We start from the raw sequence: 18,789 nt of genomic DNA on the forward strand, positions 1-18,789 counted from the left end.
TTAAAATATTAACTTAAATACTCATAAAATTATATTTGGCTTAACTTTGTTATATTTTTACCTTATTTATAATGCCCTAGTTTGCTCGTTGTTGCTACGGTAAACGCTGTGACCAAATTCAACTTTATCAAAGGTTGTTTTTTTGTTTTTTGTTTTTTTGTTTTGTTTTGTTTTTCAGTTTATAGCCTGTAGTTGTATCATTGAAGCACACCAGGACCAGAGCTCGAGGAAAAACTCTGGATGCAGGAACTTACTGGCATGCTCCCTTTGCCTTGGTCAGCTAGCTATCCTATACAACCCAGGTCTGCCTGCCTAGAGATGGCACAGGCTACAGGAAACTGGACCCTCCCTTGTGAAGCAGAAATAAAGCACGTCTGTCCCCCCCCCCCCCCCCCCGTCATTCCCAAGTGACTCAGGTTGTGTCACATAGATAGCTGTCTTAACTATTGACACACCGTATGACTTTTTTTTTTTCAAAATCACAATCCCCCCCTTAATGTGACTGAGAGTATCAGACCACAGTCCAAGGCTTTAGTCTTAGAAAGTGAAAACTACTGTAAGATGGACGCACCTACCCATTTGCATTTGTTTACTTTAGTCGCAGGATAAGTCTTTACTTTCCATGCTCTGTTGGGATTTGTTTGCTTCTGCATACCCAGCAGATTCAGGTGTTGCTTCCCTCTTAAACGATGGTTCCATTGTCTGTACCTGTTGCCCCCCCCCCTTTTTAAAAAACATTCCATTTAAAAAATCTTTTTATTTTTTTTCCCTCCCTCAACTCTTCCCAGTTATCCCCTTTATCAGGCCCTTCCCTCCAAATCCACTCCTTTTCCATTTTCCTTCAGAAAAGAGCAGGCCTCCCAGGGATATCAAATGATCAAGTTACAACACAACTAGGCACATCCCTTATATCAAAGCGGACAAGGTTAACTCAGTGGGAGAAAATGGGTCCCAAAAGCAGGCAAAAGAGTCAGAGATAGCATGCACTCCTGCTATAAGGAATCCTACCAGAACACCTAGTTACACACCGTAACATATATGCAGGGGACCTAGATCCGACTCATCCAGGTTGCTTAATTGCTGGTTCAGTCTCTGTCAGCCCCCATGAGCACTGCTTAGTTGATTATGTAGGCCATGTTCTTGCGGTGTGCTTGATCCCTCTATCTTTTTTTTTTTCCATTTTTTATTAGGTATTTAGCTCATTTACATTTCCAATGCTATACCAAAAGTCCCCCATATCCACCCACCCCCACTCCCCTGCCCACCCACTCCCCCTTTTTGGCCCTGGTGTTCCCCTGTACTGGGGCATATAAAGTTTGCAAGTCCAATGGGCCTCTCTTTCCAGTGATGGCCGACTAGGCCATCTTTTGATATATATGCAGCTAGAGTCAAGAGCTCCGGGGTACTGGTTAGTTCATAATGTTGATCCACCTATAGGGTTGCAGATCCCTTTAGCTCCTTGGCTACTTTCTCTAGCTCCTCCATTGGGAGCCCTATGATCCATCCATTAGCTGACTGTGATCATCCACTTCTGTGTTTTCTAGGCCCCGGCATAGTCTCACAAGAGACAGCTACATCTGGGTCCTTTCAATAAAATCTTGCTAGTGTATGCAATGGTTTGACCCCTCTATCTTCTCCTGTCCTTTCTCCCTCCTCTTCTTCTGCGTGATTCCCCGTGTTCTTCCTAATCTTTGGCTATGGGTCTCTGTATCTGGCCCCATTAGTTGCCGGGTGAATCCTCTCTGATGACAGTTATGCTAGGCTCCGATCAATAGCAGAATTATCCTTAGGAATCATTTCATTCCCTACTTTTTTCCAGTTGTGTTTGGTTCTGTCCTAGGTCTCTGGGCTATCTAGCCTCTGGTTCTTGGCCACCCAGGCAGTTCAGGTGTGGGCTTCTCATAGAGTGGCTCTTAAGCTGGACCAGTCACTGGTTGGCCACTCCCAAAAGTTCTGTGTCACCTTTACCCCAGGACATCTTGTAAGCAAGACAAATTGTAGGTGGACGATTTGTGGCTGGATCGGTGTCCCAGTCCTGCCTCTGGACGCCTTGCCTGGTTGCGGAAGATAGCCAGTTCAGGCTCCAAATCTCCTATTACTAGGAGTCTTCGCTAGGGTCTCCCTTGTAGATTCCAGGGAGTTTTCATTGCACTATATTTCCACCTTGCCCCTCAAATGCCCCCCCCCATAGTTATCTTTCCCAGTACTCTCTCCTAGTACTCCATCCCACACCTGATCCCTCCTGTTCCCATGCCCATCTCCCCTCAGTCCCTTGCAAAATCTTCTGTTTCCTCTGCGCAGGGAGGTCCACGTGTCTTTCCTTGTTACTCAGCCTCTCTGGGTCTGTGGATTGTAGCGTGATTGTCTTTTACTTTACAGCTAATATCCACTTATGAGTGAGTACACACCTCAATAGGACAAAACAGCAGTCTACAGAATAGGAAAAGATATCCACCAACTCTATCTAACCGAGAGCTTACATCTAAAATATATAAAAGAACTCAAGAAACTAAACATCAACAAACCAAATTATCCAATTTAAAAATGGGGTACAGTTCTAAACAGAACTTTCAACAGAGGAATATCAAATGAAAAAAAAATATCAAATGAGAAAAAAAAAGTTCAACATCCTTAGTCATCAGGGAAATACAAATCAAAATGATCTAGAGATTCTATCTTATACTGTCAGAATCACTATGGTAACAAACAAACAAACAAACAAACAAACAAAAACCCCACAAGTGACAGCTCATGCTGGTGAGGATGTGGAGCAAGGGGAGCACTCCTCCATTGCTGGTGGGAGCACCAACTTGTACAGCCACTATTGAAGTCACTGTGGTTGTTTCTCAGAATCTACCTCAAGAACCACTTCTGGACATATGCTCAAAAGATGCTGCCTCCTACCACATGGACACTTGCTCAACTATGTTTATTGTGGCTTTCTTCATAATAGCCAGAAACTGGAAATAACCTAGATGTCCCTTAACCAAAAACTAGATAAAGAAAATATGGTACATTTATACAATAAAGTATTAGTTCGCTGTTAGAAAAAAAAATGACATCATAAAATTTGCAGGCAAATGGATGGAATAATAACAACAACAAATCATCCCGAGTGAGGTAACCCAGACAAACAGCATGTTGTCCTCCTTTATAATTACCAAGTTCCCCATCAGGTGACATCCTTCAGACTACCTGGGATATTGCACTGCGGTTCCTTATTTTCCTGGCATCCATGTCTGATGCTGGAGAATGCCTGTCCCTAGTGGGCCTGAACATTGCAGACTACCACCTCTTGATCTTCCTTATCTTCTGAATAATGGAGAGTGGTCCACTATGCACCCAGCCTCCCCTTTCCTTTCTCTGTTCAGGTCACCTAATAGCCTTCTTTGTGCAGTGATGGTGGTAAGATGGAAGAATATTATTAAACTCTTTTCAGAGTCTCAGCCATTGGTGACACTATGGGTGACATGTTATGTGGAGTCCTGTGTCGGATACAGGGTGGTGGTGGAGTCAGACACATGTATGGATGGGCCACAGGTGTTGTCTTCTATGCCATACTGATGGCCATCTTGTATGGACAGAGGAGCCATGGTTTGGAAGGGAAGAAAGTGGCTGTGGTGTTGGTACTCTTGAAAGGCTGGCATTATTATAAAGGATGCCTCTACAGGGAATGGATTTTCATCTTCGTACATAAGAAGCCAAGATAAATTTGTCTGTAGTACAAAGAAGAGGAATGGGATTCCAAACCACGGCTTCATCAAACTCAGCAGATTTCCTGCACTGAAGAGTTACTTCTTTCCAAACTAGTGAACTTGGCAGTCCATGTCAACTAATGGAAGTTGTGAAACTTTGTGTTGACTTAAACTTCTCTGCCTAGCCTTTTCTTTTTTTTTTCTAGTCAAATCAGCCTAAGTGATGGAGTTTTGAGTGTTAATTGCAGTGTGGAGAATTCATTTCATTACATATGTTTCTTTTAAGTGATGTTTCTGAGGGTTTTTTAAAGCTTTTCTAGTATTCAGTGTAACAAAAATTGATATTTAATAACTTCATAGTTTTATGAGCAATCGAGTTTCTTTTTATGTTTGATACATACTTCTAAGTGCTGGGTAGACATTAAAGAATTCATTACTCACTATTCACATACTATCAAGACACGACTTTTTTATTCCTGTGTCTCTGTCCTCAGGTTGTGTGGTGTGGTGAAGCACGTTGTCAACCCCTCAGAATGTTCTTCCCCAGAGAGATGTATCTTGGCCTACCTCTATGACCTCTACGTATCCTGCAGCCACCTCAGAAGTAAATTTGGAGACCTTTTTAGGTGAGCAGGAAAAAGTAAAAAAACAAAAAACGAAAAAACAAAAAAACCTACAGACATGATTATACTTCCATCATGATCACACTTCCGTTTGTTAATGGTCTGATTGTGGTTTATATTCTATGTACTGATGTAAGCCAATCTGAAGTGTTTGATCTACCCGAGACTCATTTAGACAGATACTAAAATACTTAATGATAATAGTACAAGATTTTTTTTTCGTATGTACATAACAGTGATTTTAGGTGGCAAGCTGTACAACACCTGTGAAAGGGTCTCTTATTTAAGATTTCACATTCTTTTAGAAGTTCTAGATGAGCCATATTGAAGTCATGATAAAAATCTAGCATATGCTTATATTTTGATTTAAAATATAATTTAAAATTTGAAAGTCTCATAATGCTTTTGTGTCATGTCCTCTTTGTTCCCATCTTGCCTTTTTAGCAGGCTTTTCCTGCTACATTGGCTTCCACACTCTTTCTGGGTCACAAAGTTGCAAATCTTCCCCCTTCTTAGTGATTCTTTAAGGCTCTATATCCGTAATTTTATACCACCTCCCAACCTGGTATTTTAAAATTTATTTCTTCTCTTTTTAAAATCAGTTTAGTCTTTAGCAAATCATTTGCCCATGCATGAATGAGCTTTAAATGGAAGGCTAGCACTTCTCTAAATACCGTTTAACCAACACGAATTAAAAGCAGTTATTTGCATGGCCTGTTTTTACTCAACTGAGTTACACTGTGATAAATCCCTATGTTTGCGGCATGATGCAAGAGTACGTGTGTTGATTATGGACAACTGACCGGCTTGTTAGTAAGCCTTTAGATGACAGCCATTCTCCTGCCAAGAATTTTACTCCTGTACATTAATTGTGTTACTTGGGGAACATTTTTAAAACAAGTCCAAACGTTTTTAGTGTTAGAAGCTTTGTACTTTTATCTTCTCAGAACTCTTACTCAGAGCTTATACCAAATTAATTTTTGCAGAAGTTAGAGCCTCGTGTTAGTGCACATCGCTCTTTGTGTAACTATGGTTACAGTTTCTTGAGTACAAACATTCTGTATTTTGCCTTTGCTTTCACCTCACTTTGAATATTCTTTCAGAGATTTTTGCAAGCTTGTTTCATTTGTGTCTCTACTTTTTTGTCTGTAAAGTCTTGTAGAGTCTCCAGTTCCTTTCATCTGTTGCTTAGCATTGTGTGTGCCAGATATTAAGTGCCTGTTGGGAAGTTACAGGAGGAAATAATGTGGCATAGGGTATTGAAATCCACAAGATATGTCAGTAATGGTTTTCTTTGCTCCTCCTTGCTCTGTGTTCAGTTTGCTTAGAAATACCATGAGCTCTGACTTCCATGTATAGATCACATTTGACCTCTCTTCAATACCCCAGTCACGGCCATCATAGGCATCTCTTGCTTGGACCAACTTGCAGAGTCCTTCTCATTGGCTTCATTGCCTTTACTCAGACTCACTATAGCATATTCTCAGCACATCTGCTGAGGTGACTCTTTCAACCAGGGATGATTGTGAGGCACCCATGGTTGTCATCTAGGCAGCATCAAACTCACAGCTCTGATGGACATTGAGATGTGTTGGCTTCCATCTCTCCTGTGTTCCTTTCCTTTAGTGTATTCTCTTCTGTCTCCAGAAACCCACTTCTGGTCCTCACACCCGGAGCACTGACTACTTGCTGCTGCTCTGGCTCTCTTCCTTTGTGTAGTCCTTATGCCTTGTTACACAGTGTCTGTGGCCTTGCTTGCTGGCAGCCTTGTGTTCAGTGACAACCCATTCTCAGTCAGTCATTCTGCAAACCTCAGTATTGGCTAGCCTTCTCTCTCTCTCTCTCTCTCTCTCTCTCTCTCTCTCTCTCTCTCTCTCTCTCTCTCTCCATATATATATATATATATATACATACATACACACACATATATATATTAGTTTGGCTCCTCTATGGGATGCAAATCTCCTAAGAGCTTATATTTTTCTCTTTTATCCCAATAATATTGTATTTTACACAAAAGCAATTTATCTACACTACTGTTAACACTGTTGCACTGCTGTTGGTAAAATATGAGTGGCATTAATAAATAAAACTGACAAAATGTTACCATTTGATTTAAAATAGCCCTTTGTAAAATATTTGAATGAAGTAACAATAAAAATACTTCATTTCCTTCTATTGCTTCATTTTGAGTTTTCAGTTTACGCTTCTCAAAGATAGGCTTTTTTGCAACAGCCCTGGTTTTAGTGGTGGGCAGCCCCTATTATTCTTACAATTGTAAGTACCAGGTGGTCTAAGTGAGTTCATTAAGAGCACAGGATTTATTTTTAAGTGATTACCAGTGGACTAAGGTGCTCCTAACACCAGGAGCAGAGGCATCACAGATAATGAATGCACAGTCCTCAACAGGAAACGGAAAAGGAGTGCAGCTCTCTGGGCATAGTGTACAGTCAGAGGCCAGTTTGGAGGTTAGGAAAAACATAGACAGAGAAGCTACATGTTCAGTGAGGTTTTGGTTAGTACAATAGCAATTAAACATTGTAACAGTTTTAACTAAAACCCTGTAACTTTGTGTAGGGAGGAAATTTGAGGGACAGGTCACACTAATCACATCTCCTGCTGCTTGAGCTTCTGCGTGCCACAAAACTGTGATAGTTTTTCCATTAAAGTTTTGAATTGTCGTTATCCTGGGAAGAAGAGTGAGTTTCTTTAGCTACAAATGATTGTTCCTGATTATTTTTGACATACTGATGAAGCTCAGATTTAAAACAAGTTTTTCTGACCTCAAGGCATGCGTTGCTTTCATTACTCTATCAGGTTTTCCTGAGACACACAGTTACAGAAGGAGCATGCCTGAATTTTTGGCTCAATTCCCCACGCGTGGGCAGCAGAGAGTGGGAAGAATGAGAACACATTCTCAGTGGCAGCCAGCATCTTATCAAAACAGAGAGGCTCCTCTTGGGAAGTAGGGTAAAGAAGAGAAAGAGTCTAGAAAGGAAAGGTGCAGAGACTCAGAGGTTAGAGAAGCTCGGATGCCCGCCAGAGAGGTTCTCCAGAGAAGTCTGAATTTGACAGCAGAGTGGAGTAGATCTCAAAACTTAAGGAAAAGAAGAAACGCTTCTGCAGTTTAATAGAGGAGATTTATGTGTCACCCCAATGACAGAACCTTCACCTGCCAGGATTTTGGTCCAAAAAATTGTACTACATAGTAAAGCTCTTGAGCAGGAAATGGATTTCTGCTTGTGGATTTACTGTACACAGCTAGAGCACACAAAGAACGGAGCTCATATGGAATCAAAAGCTTGGGATCACACCATTGCTCGTCTTGTCTGCAGAGAAACATTGGAGAATACATTCTAATTTCTCTTATTTCCAGTATTCCGTATCTGTTCAGATGTTGCCCACTGAAAACACTCATTTCCTAAAACATGTTTGCTTCCTTGTTCAGGGCACATGCCCAGCTAGGTGGGAACTTAGCCCTCTCCATTTGGCATGTTGTAAGTTTCTTCACACTATAGAATGTATCATCTGTATTCCCCTAGGAGAGCATGAGCTACACAGATGCCGGAGTTTTACCTCCATTTGTCCCAGCTGTAGCTTAGAGCTCACAGTAGCTTTGGCACAGTGGCTATTACTGGGCATACTACACCCAAAGAAATAGGGTTTAGGGCTTACAGTCGGAGTTAAAACACTGAACTTTTCCTTGTGTGTAATTGGACCCATTTTTATTTTTAGGTTATAACATTTTACAACTACTCTTAAGAAAGAAAAAGTTGTTAGAAGGCTCAGTAAATACATTGATTTTTGTTTCCATCTATAAATTAAAAATCTCTTCATTAAGCAATTACTCTATCTCAGATATTGTACCAATGCTGGTTTACAAAGATTTTGCTATTAGTAATAGTAGGATATAGATGGTCTAGGAAAGTCTTAGAGTAGTTGCCACTTAGCATGTCTGTAAGTGAAGTGATTTTCTTGGTTGCTTTGTTCTTTTTTTTTTTTTTTCCTTTTTTAACTGTCGTTTTCTAACCTTAGTAGTGCCTGTTCAAAAGTAAAGCAGACCATATACAATAATGTGATGCCTGCAAATTCCAACTTACGCTGGGATCCAGACTTTATGATGGATTTTATTGAGAACCCCTCGGCAAGAAGCATCAATTATTCAATGCTGGGCAAGATCCTCAATGACAATGCTGCCAACCGGTACAGCTTTGTGTGCAACACCCTCATGAATGTGTGCATGGGACACCAGGATGCCGGCCGGTGAGCTGCTTTTCCCTGAGTGCAGCAGCTATCAAGGGCGAGCTGCTTTGGAGTTTCTTTAGTAATTTCTGATTCTACCCCACTCTCTCCTAACTAAACACTTAGCCTGAGAAATCATGGCTTTGGGGTTCTTGGTTTGGCTGTAGACATTTTTTATTGGTGGTCCATTTTGAAAAGCATATCTAATTTTAAAGACAGCACTATCTTTTGATATAAACTTGGGCCTAGTTACATCACATAATGTCTTTAACTATTTATCCTGGTGTTATTACCGACTGATTCCAGGATCTTTCTCATAGAATATCCCCAAGCTTGTGTCCTTAACTTTTGATCCCTATAAAATGTAAAATTGTAGACAAGGTTTATTCAGAGAATCAAAAATATGCTAATTCATTTCTTATAATTATATGTTGCTGTGTATAATTATACCTTGTATAAATACAAGAGGGTATTATATCCTGAAATCTAAGTGATGCTTAATGATAATGAAGTATGTATTCAGTGAACAAACCATGTGTAATCATTTTGTTTTTTTCATATATTCCTTCTTTTTATTAAATCTTTTTTTAAAAAAAAACTTCAGATTTTCTTCCCCTCCTGGTCCACCCTCCGACTGTTTCACACCCTATACCTCCTCCACACCCCACACCCCCATCCCAGCAGACCTCCCTGGGGCCTCCAGTTTCTTGGGGGTTAGGTGTAATCAGTTCTTATTTGTTCCAGTTCACTTTCTGCTATCTTCTTTTTTTTTCCCCCCTAGGATAAATGACATAGCCAATTTCTCCTCTGAGCTAACTGCCTGCTGTACAGTTCTGAGTTCGGAGTGGCTGGGGGTTCTGAAGGCTCTTTGTTGTTCTTCAAATCATGTGTGGGGATTTAATGATGTCCTCTGCACGGTGGATGTAAGTTTTCTTAACTTATCAATTACTAATTTACTATTACCCATCTTTTACTGCTTAATTAACTAAACTCTAACACAGCAACATATTTCTCTATTTCCAAAAGTGATGTTCAATACCACAAATTCAATAAATTAAAACAAAACAAAATAGACGTAACAGAAGGAATTCCAGTGTGTTCCCTGTTGCCTGATTTCTAGAAGCTAAGGTTTTAAACTATCTCAGCTGCTTCGTTTTTTTGCAGCGTGGATCCCTCACCACAGTACATAAAACGTTTCATGCATGAGGAGAACCACCATACACTTAAGTCTAAGTGTACAGATTTTGTTGTTTTGCATAAGAAAATCCACGTGCAGCCTCAGGATATTCAGTATTCTCAGGCTATGCCTGTAGAGTGATGGAATAATTGCCCAAATCATGTTCCTTGACTTCCTCGTCTTCCATGTTGCACCCATGATAGAGATAGAGATAGAGATAGAGATAGAGATAGAGATAGAGATAGAGATAGAGATAGAGATAGAGATAGAGATAGAGATAAAGATAGAGATATATATTCGTTCCTTAAACATTTCTGTAGATTCTCTATCCATTTATGCCTTTATCATTGCTTGGGGTGATCTTTGTCAGAGCTCTATATGTTATTAAAGAAACTTGACAATTGTAATGCTGAAAGCTTATTTCCTCTTTCTGCTGCTTCAGTGCTGAATGGACAGGCCTGCCTCCTTATCCACATTCCGTGGATTAAGATATTATTTGTGCAAAATACATTAATAATAGGCTGCTTTTCCACACCAACAAAGACCTAAGTTATTTTTTTTCTGAAATACATATTTGTGACTTGCTGCACCTAGTACCAGTCACTAGGAAGATTGCTATTGTGGTAATTGTGTTCTCTTAGTATTTTCTTCTAATATTTTGTGAGATCTGGAATGTAGAGATTTCCCTGTAGCTGAACTAATTTTTCTCCCCTTCCTTTCTCTCATTTTTCATTTTTAAATATAGCAGCCAATTGAAAACTTTCAGAGTTCTTTTAAATGAATCCTCTCTCATTAAAAAAAAAATGCATTAGTTGTGACAGGAAAGAAGGTTCAGGTGTTAGTGGGTCCTGTTTTCCTGCTAGAGGCTTCACCTTCTCCTTCCTGCCTTTCCCATAAATGGCGTATGTATTCCATTGGCAAGCATCAGTTATGATACACCTTTTATTAGCATCTCAATTTTGCTCTTGTGTTGTCTTCTCTCAGTTGCATGCACATGCAACTGACAGGTTAAAGGCCAACATCTACCTAGAACACTAGAATATGAGTAAACGTGCTTTGTCTTATCATAGTAGCAATAGGCCTAAGAAGATAATCGCAAGTCTTTTCCCTCTGATGGTTCATATGGAGGTTTGAGATCTTAGTGGTATCGCTGGTATTCTCTTAGGTCTTTGATATTGCACTAAAGGATGCCGGGTATTAAAACCTGTCAATGTTTTTCTTAAAGGTGAGTGACCTTTCATTCCATGATTCATTAGCTACTTTCATTGCTATCCTGATAGCACGACAGTGTTTCTCCCTGGAAGATGTCGTGCAACACGTCGCACTTCCCTCTCTCCTAGCAGCAGGTAAGCTGGTCCTGAGCTGCGTCTGCTATTGTTTCCTGGTTGGTAGTCACCTGTTACCTCTTAAGAACAGGGAAAGGGCCATTTTTAAGGATGTGTGCATTGTGGGATGGCATTGTACCTGCAAGAGATGGTAGAGCTGTAGTAGCTGTTTTATGCAGAGTGACACTGAACTCTGGGACAGGAAACTGCCATTGCTTTATTCGGGGTGTAAGGCAGCATGAAGGTTCTTCAGAACGATATAACTAATGGCCTTACTAAACAGAAGGGTTATTTAATGTATTACAGAAACGTTAGTAGTAGCAAACCCGAAAAGCTTGTTGTGGAGTTTGTGAGGAAGCTTGTTTTAAAGCCTCCTCCTCTTTCCAGCTTGTGGAGACGCGGATGCAGAGCCCGGGGCAAGGATGACGTGCCGCCTCCTGCTTCACCTCTTCAGAGCCCCCCAGGCCTGCTTTTTCCCTCAGGGAACAGGTGAGCTGGCCTCAAGAGAAAGCTCTGCTTTGGGGTTTATTGGGCACTTTTGGTTCTACTGTGACCAAGTGAGCTGTCCAGTTTGTCATTTCCTCCCTGATTTTCATGGGCTTGAGCTGCGCATGACGGAGGAGTGAGATCATGCCATTGAAGGGCTGTCGGCACCTTCCATGATGTAATATGCGGATATATTGGGAAATAAAAATGAGGAATTAATAAACAATAAAAATGCCTGGGCTGTTAGGAAATAGTGTGCTGGTGGGAAGTCTCAGTCTCTTGTATACCCTGTGTTGATTCTGAGCCATGCCATCTCAGCTTAAGCGGATGACAACTCATTTATTTATCTTTCCTGAGGCAATGGAGGGTATTAGTGAAGTCTAGTGCTAAATCATTTCCATATAGAGATGGATGCATCTGTGTGGGAATCCTGCTAATCTTTGGACCACATCTCTTTGAGGAATAGGAACGTTGTTTTAATAATAATTAAAGAGGAAAGGTTAAGTAAGAATACTGGCAGTGTTTCTGTGGGGCATCAGGTAATGCAAACATGTCAATTAAGTGCCCACAAACAACCAATGAAAAGTCTTACTGACTGTGAATGATTGCAGAAGGTGGTTAATGGCAATGAAGAGGCCACTGAAGGTTTGTTGTTGTTTTTATAGGCAAACCTTTCCCCGGAATAAGATCATCTTGTGATAGACACCTCTTAGCTGCAGCTCACAACAGCATAGAAGTGGGAGCAGTTTTTGCTGTCTTAAAGGCAATTATGATGCTTGGTAAGACTATCCTGGCCTTTAGCTTCTTGGCTAATCACCGGAAGTGGAGGCAAAAATAATTTATATGCACTGTAATTTTTTTAAGCTATGAGATTTTTTTTTAGATGTTTTCATTATATACATTTCAAATGCTATCCTAAAAGCTCCCCTGTCCTGCTTCCCTACCCACCTACTCCTGCTTCTTGGCCCTGGCTTTCCCCTGTACTGGGGCATATAACGTTTGCAAGACCCAGGGGCCTCTCTTCCCAGTGATGGCTGACTAGGCCATCTTCTGCTACATATGCAGCTAGAGATACGAGCTCTGGGGGTACTGGTTAGTTCATATTGTTGTTCCACCTATAGGGTTGCAGATCCCTAAGCTCCTTGGGTGCTTTCTCTAGCTTCTCCATTGGGGGCCCTGTGTTCCATCCTATAGATGACTGTGAGCATCCACTTCTGTATTTGCCAGGAACTGGCATAGCCTCACAGGAGACAGCTATCACAGGGTCCCTTCAGCAAAATCTTGCTGGCATATGCAATTGCACTGTAAATTCTAAGCAATGTTAATGGAAACATATCTTTTGTTTGCTTGTTTGTCCTGGGGGAAAAAAATTGGTTGGCTTTCCCTAAGCCCAAGTAATGGGCACTTCAAGGATTCTGTCTCTTAACTACGGTGACCCTGGGAGAAAGGTAATAGAAGTACTGCGTGTTGGTTATAATTGTGTGCTTCTTCATTGTGATGTAAATCAGGTCCTCATTCCCACAGGATCGTTTGCCTTTATTTACTGACGGAAATTGTACTTCATATCTTTAATAAAAGCTTTATGTTTCAGCCAGATTATATTCCAGGTGCAAAAACAAAGAAAAGCTGGATTTTAATTTCGTGTTTCTCCATCTGCTGTGACTCTGAACAAGTTTGTATTCTCTGCCATATTGTTTTTATTAAGCAAATGGAGCTGCAATGGTGCTTGTATTGCTGATGTTCAGCAGGAGGGGCACAGGTTTTTCCTCTAATTCACAGTGCCCAAGATTCCCTAGACATTCTTACTGGTACACATTTAACAAGAGTAATAGTGCTGCCTTCTGTTCATCGGCAGGGTGACACCTCAGGATATTTTTATATAAACCATAAAGCATTTGAATTAGGAGAACTCCAATATTGCCTACTTTTAACTTTGGGTACCTCATTTTGGCCATAACCAAACAATAGTTGCCACATCATGTTATAAAGTAGTTCATGATTTAAACAGAATTACAGGATAGACAGGTTTCCATTTAGGTGAGCCTTAGATAACACAGATAAAAATATAGCCTTGCCTTGCTTGACAAATGGTATTTGTGCATGGCAAAGAATAATAGCAGTGTTTATAAAGCAGCCTTTTAAAAATAAATGTAAAAGAATATACATGAAAATGAATATACAAATCTTTTCAGTTTTCTCCAATACAATGTTATTTATATCAGCCACACTCCAGAGCAAGCCCCATGCCCCAGAATGGTTAGCCAACACAAAGTGTATTCTGCTTTTGTTTGTTTGTTTGTGTTATTTTATTGATTATGTTGTTTAGATTTTCTTTCCTTGGTTTTGGATTTTTTTTTTTTTTTTTGAGAAGGATCATGGAAATGGCTGGTTAGGAAAATAGGAGAGAGATCTAGGAAGGGGGAAGAATGGGCTTAGGGCCATAAATATTATACAGCCAATACTCACTGCTGATTTCAGCCAGGGCAAGGAGAGCTGGTCCACTTTACTGATTAGTAATCATTGGGGTCATGAAGACAGGAATTAGATTTATCTTTAGATATTTTTAAGTCTCATCAAAGAAAGTAAGAAATATATTTTCAATAAACTTATGTTGGAAGTATGAATGCCCACCACATGTTTCAGTGGCACCCACAAGATGAGTCTCATCTAGACAGTGAGCCCTTTGTTTGCAGAACTGGACTAATCCCAAGTAAAGTTGCCAGACTTTTCAGATATTCAAATAATGTGGGAGGTTCTTGGTCTGAAAAATTATAATCAGCACAGTTATATGCCAGTGAAGCCTTAGACAGATTCACATAGATTCACATAGAATATTCTGGTTTTTTTTCTGCACAATTGCGGAGGTTCTAACATAGTTACACAGACTTCAGTACCCCATATCCAAAGTAAATGGAGGTCTACAAGGGGTCTAAGAAATGAGCTAATTTTTGCTCTTGCCTTATCCACTCTAGTGCTTTTAACCAATTTTTTCCCAACTCTTAGCTACCAAATATATATTAAGACAGGAAAATAGGACTATTATCGTGAACTTTGCTCCTAATTTGCATAGTATTTTAACTTGAAATAGAGATAGATATTTACATCATCTAAGTGTAGAGAATACACGTGTCTGCTAATTTTGAAAAGTGCTGTTGAAATAAATAAACTCTCATGGGTACAGCTACTAGGTTTTATATTTTAAGGTACATGATGAGTGTATGAAAACACATTGGTAAGTTGAGATGTCTTGCTTATTTTTACCCCTATGGTTTTTCTGCTTAGTTAATGTGTGGTGGTACTGATGGTGCTGAGGAGAGAACCTAAGGTCTCAGGCATGGTAGACAAGTACTCTGCCACTGAGTGACAGCCTTAGCCCCTCTGCTTCTAAGATTTTTGAGAGTAGACATTTATTAGGACATTTTGATTACTCTTCCTCCCAAGAAAAGAGTTTTTGGGGTTTTGTTTTTTGTTTTTTGTTTTTTTTTTTTCAACAGAGTCAAAACCTTTTGGGGATTGGCCTTGAGTTTTAAGTTGTGTTTGTTTGTTTGTTTGTTTGTTTGTTTTGGTTGGTGTTGTTTGCTTGTGTTTTTGCATTGATCTTGGCTTGCTTTTACTCCACAAGGCCTCCCCTGAAGTCAGCCTCTGGTTTCAGGAAATCATCTTGTCAAAGCTTGTTTTGATTTCTATAGGGAAGGAGGCAAAAGTTTGAAGTCTCTGCTGCTGTCTGGCAATTTCACTACCAAATTATCTCACACTTTTTTTTTTTTTTTGAGATTTTTATTTCATCCAAGTATACCCTGCTGAGTGTTTTGGGGAGACAAATACCTCCCTTAGCTTCATCTTACTCAGTGTATTAGAGTTTGGTCGGGTCAGGTCTACGCTGGATGCTGTAGATTTTCTTGTCTATAACTCAGATAAACTTGAGTACACGCATGCCTGAAGTTTTGGTGAACGCAATGTGTTTGGGTTATTAAGTGTCATCCGTAATGGCTCTTTCAAAGCTAGCAAAAGAGCATTAAATCATGTAAACCAAAAGAAGGAGTGAACCTTGACTTTGACTTTTCTCCATATCCAATGGTTTTGTTTCCTTTTATGTATTTCTTGATCTACGCATTGGACAACTGGCTATGTAGAAGTGACAATTTTCACACCTCTCGAGTCCCTGAAACCTAGCCTAATTTGCTTATTACATATTTGGGACAATATTTTGAATGTCTGTGACTTTGATTTTGTGATTCTGCTATTTAGGCGATGCCAAAATTGGCAGTAACAATGTCAACACGATGAAGAATGAAGACTTCGGCATGAGGGGTTTACGACGTGATGGGAATGCTGAAGATGCCTGGGCCACCTCGCAGAACTCAAAATCGTATGGGAAAAGTATTTCCATAGAAACTGCCAATCTCAGAGAATATGCTAGATACGTACTGAGGACTATCTGCCAGCAGGTACTTATCCAATTTCAAATGGCTTCTACTTTGAATATGTACCTGATTTTGGGGAGGCAACTATCCACTATTTTTTTTATTATTGTATTTAAGTATTCCCCCCCTTTTTTCCCCAATAATTTCAAATTTGTTAAAGAGCTGTGATAATGGAGACTTTTAGTGTATCCTTTATACAGATTCACTAATTCTGGACATTTTGTATTTTTCTCAACAGTTGACAAGTAGATGGTAGTATCTGTCCCATCTCTTTTTGGTTCTCTGCTTTACTTCTGAATACTTACATTCTCATTTCTTGTTACAACCAAAGTTTAGTTAATAAAAATCATAATCTAAACTTTGGTGCAATAATCTTTTCCCCATCTCTAGGGGATTTTCTGATTTATTCTAGTGTTGTTAGAGTTGCATAAGGGTCTAGAGATTAACTTCAGGTCATTGGAGTCGGGGAGAGTTTAGAGCTGAAACTATATTATTTAGGTGACCACTACTGATTGCACACATTTGCCCTCTTCACCAGTAGGTAATGTTAGCTTTGATGAAGGCATCTAAAGATTCAGGATCCACTAGAGTGTTAGTATGCTTTGCTCTCAGTTAACTAGTAACCTTCAGAAAGATGCTCTGAGATGATGCAAATATTCTGATCCTTGTTACACACCCCATTCCTCATAAGAATCCCTTGTGATTCTTGTCTAACTCAGTCTTTACTATGACGGCTGCAAAATGTTGTGTTTTTCTTCTGAGTTCCTCTTGTTCCTCCACATGATCAGTTTATGCTCTACAAATACTCTTCTTATGTTGTTGTTCATTTGTATTTATTTATTTAGTTATCTATGTGGATATATAACACATTGCCTATAGCTTCTTTAATGTCCAGCTCGTTCAAGCTGACATATTAGGAATCCGTCATCCTACCTTTTGTTGTAATTGGAATATTTCTATCCTTTTAGGGAACTATTGCCTTACTTTACCCGTCCCCCATATTCCTTGCCTCATAGTTATAATCAGCCATTCTGAGGAGTGCCATTTCTGCCTGTGAAGAGACTGGTACTCAGAAAGCAGAGTCTGAGGGCTGAGGGATAGATCAATGGTGACATGCTTGCTGTGCTTGCATAAAGCCTAGAATCGAGATCCCTATATTCATGTATGCACTGGGAGCCTGTGGCAGCCCACCTGTAATCCCAGAACTCAGAAATGGAGATACAGGATCCTAGGGTAAGCAGGCTAGAGAGAATGACTAAATAGGTAAGCTCTGAGTTCATCTAAGAGATGCTTTCTTGGTGTATAAGGTGGACAAGGATCTAAGAAGATACCTGACATCAATGTCTGTCCTCTACACACATTCACACATGGGCATTATCCATCATGTTCAGTATGTATGCACACATGCATACAGGCACGCATGCACATGTGTATACACACATGCATACAGGCACGCATGCACGCACACACTAAAAGAGGAAAGCAAGGTCTGGGTTATAAATCCCCACTGCTATCGAGTATCACTGTTTTTGAACTCTCCCAGCAGACAGAGCTGTGCGTGCACATGTGTGAGCCTTTGCATACATGTGCGTGTGTGAGCATATGTGTACACATGCATGCATGTGTGTGATTATAAATTCATATTGATACTTCTAGTTCTAATCTAATATTTTAAAGCTGTATTTTTATATACTCTCGCTTCATATTAGTAATTACATTCTTGCCTTGTCCCCCATACAGCAGCTAGCATGGTTTCAGAGTTGTTATACATGCACCATTAGGAAAAGGGGCTCTGAGAGCACTGAGGGTTCATTTATCTGAAGGGTTTACGATAATGCATTCAAACATTATTTGGAGAAACAGGAAGGGAAAAATAAAGAAAAATGTTTTTTACAGTTGTCTCACTTATGGTGAACATATTCTTTCTTTAAAATTAGAATCACTTTTATTTACTTTGTTTTATTTTGTTTGTTTGTTTTGTCTGTTTTGGGTCTCATCTAATGTTTGTATCATAGCATACCTTCAAAAGCTCTCATAAAAGTGCACACAATAACCTGTCCTCACCTGTTGCCTTCTCCCTATCTGGCTCTGCTCCGAAGACTAGCTTCAGTATCTTCTGATTATCTTTCCATACTTTCAGAAATCTTTTATTTTAAAAATGCTGTATATTACGTATTTTTGTAGCGTGCATTAAGTGCACGGTTCCTTACATTTGTTTTCACTGTGGTGTTTAACTGACATTACAGCTATTGATGGCCATTGTGGATCAGTCCCCAACTGTCAGCACACAGTGGTGCCACTGGACTGTGTATGGTTCTCTAGATGCCTGGAACCAGATGGAGCTGGCCAGGTTTAGTGTCCCAAGAGGCTCTGCTGCAAGCCCTATGGGAAGCCTCTGGCCTGCCCTACAGTGCCAGTATCCAATAAACAAAAACAAAACCAAAAAAACAAAAAAAAACCCCAAACAAAACAAAAACAAAAAACATTAATCAGTTTGCCAGTAAATAATAACGTGATACCTAGAAAAGCAACACACTGCATCTGGGTGCCTTGGTCTGAGGTTGATTTAATGCAGCTAATATAGAACATGGGATTATGTAACTTCAGTAAATACCCGGAGCTGAGCAGCTGACACAGTGTAAAGGGAGACTTACTTCATCTGAAACAGATTTGGGTTCAGATTGAGCTCTGATACTGATAGTTTCTTAATGCCACTTAATAAAAGAAAAAATGCTAAAGAAAGATGTTAGTGTCAAAAGAAGTAACCTTCTAAGTATTTATACACTTTACCTGTTTAGCAGAATATATCACATAAGA

The 18,789-nt window shown here is 39.9% G+C and overlaps 2 protein-coding genes across 20 annotated transcripts in view; one reads left to right on the forward strand and one right to left on the reverse strand.

The window, feature by feature from the left end:
• The window catches only part of Med12l (mediator complex subunit 12-like), a 313,028-nt gene that overhangs the window by 230,981 nt on the left and 63,258 nt on the right, over positions 1-18,789 (forward strand). For 15 of the 16 annotated variants that reach the window (XR_003954333.1, XR_375531.4, XM_030252646.1 and 12 more), the window contains 7 exons: positions 4,190-4,321; positions 8,354-8,581; positions 9,342-9,483; positions 10,963-11,083; positions 11,450-11,551; positions 12,214-12,327; positions 15,797-15,996. Coding sequence is in view for 14 of the 16 variants with exons in the window: in XM_030252646.1 (XP_030108506.1) it covers positions 4,190-4,321; positions 8,354-8,581; positions 9,342-9,483; positions 10,963-11,083; positions 11,450-11,551; positions 12,214-12,327; positions 15,797-15,996 (1,039 nt within the window). In the remaining 2 variants the exon portion in view is untranslated. The remainder of the gene's footprint in view (positions 1-4,189; positions 4,322-8,353; positions 8,582-9,341; positions 9,484-10,962; positions 11,084-11,449; positions 11,552-12,213; positions 12,328-15,796; positions 15,997-18,789) is intronic. The other variant, XM_006501586.4, reaches the window with a different exon arrangement.
• Positions 1-18,789, reverse strand: part of P2ry12 (purinergic receptor P2Y, G-protein coupled 12) — a 46,715-nt gene that overhangs the window by 20,129 nt on the left and 7,797 nt on the right. The window lies entirely within an intron of this gene.

This window comes from Mus musculus, chromosome 3 (assembly GCF_000001635.26).
Source record: "Mus musculus strain C57BL/6J chromosome 3, GRCm38.p6 C57BL/6J".
Lineage (NCBI taxonomy): Eukaryota > Metazoa > Chordata > Mammalia > Rodentia > Muridae > Mus > Mus musculus.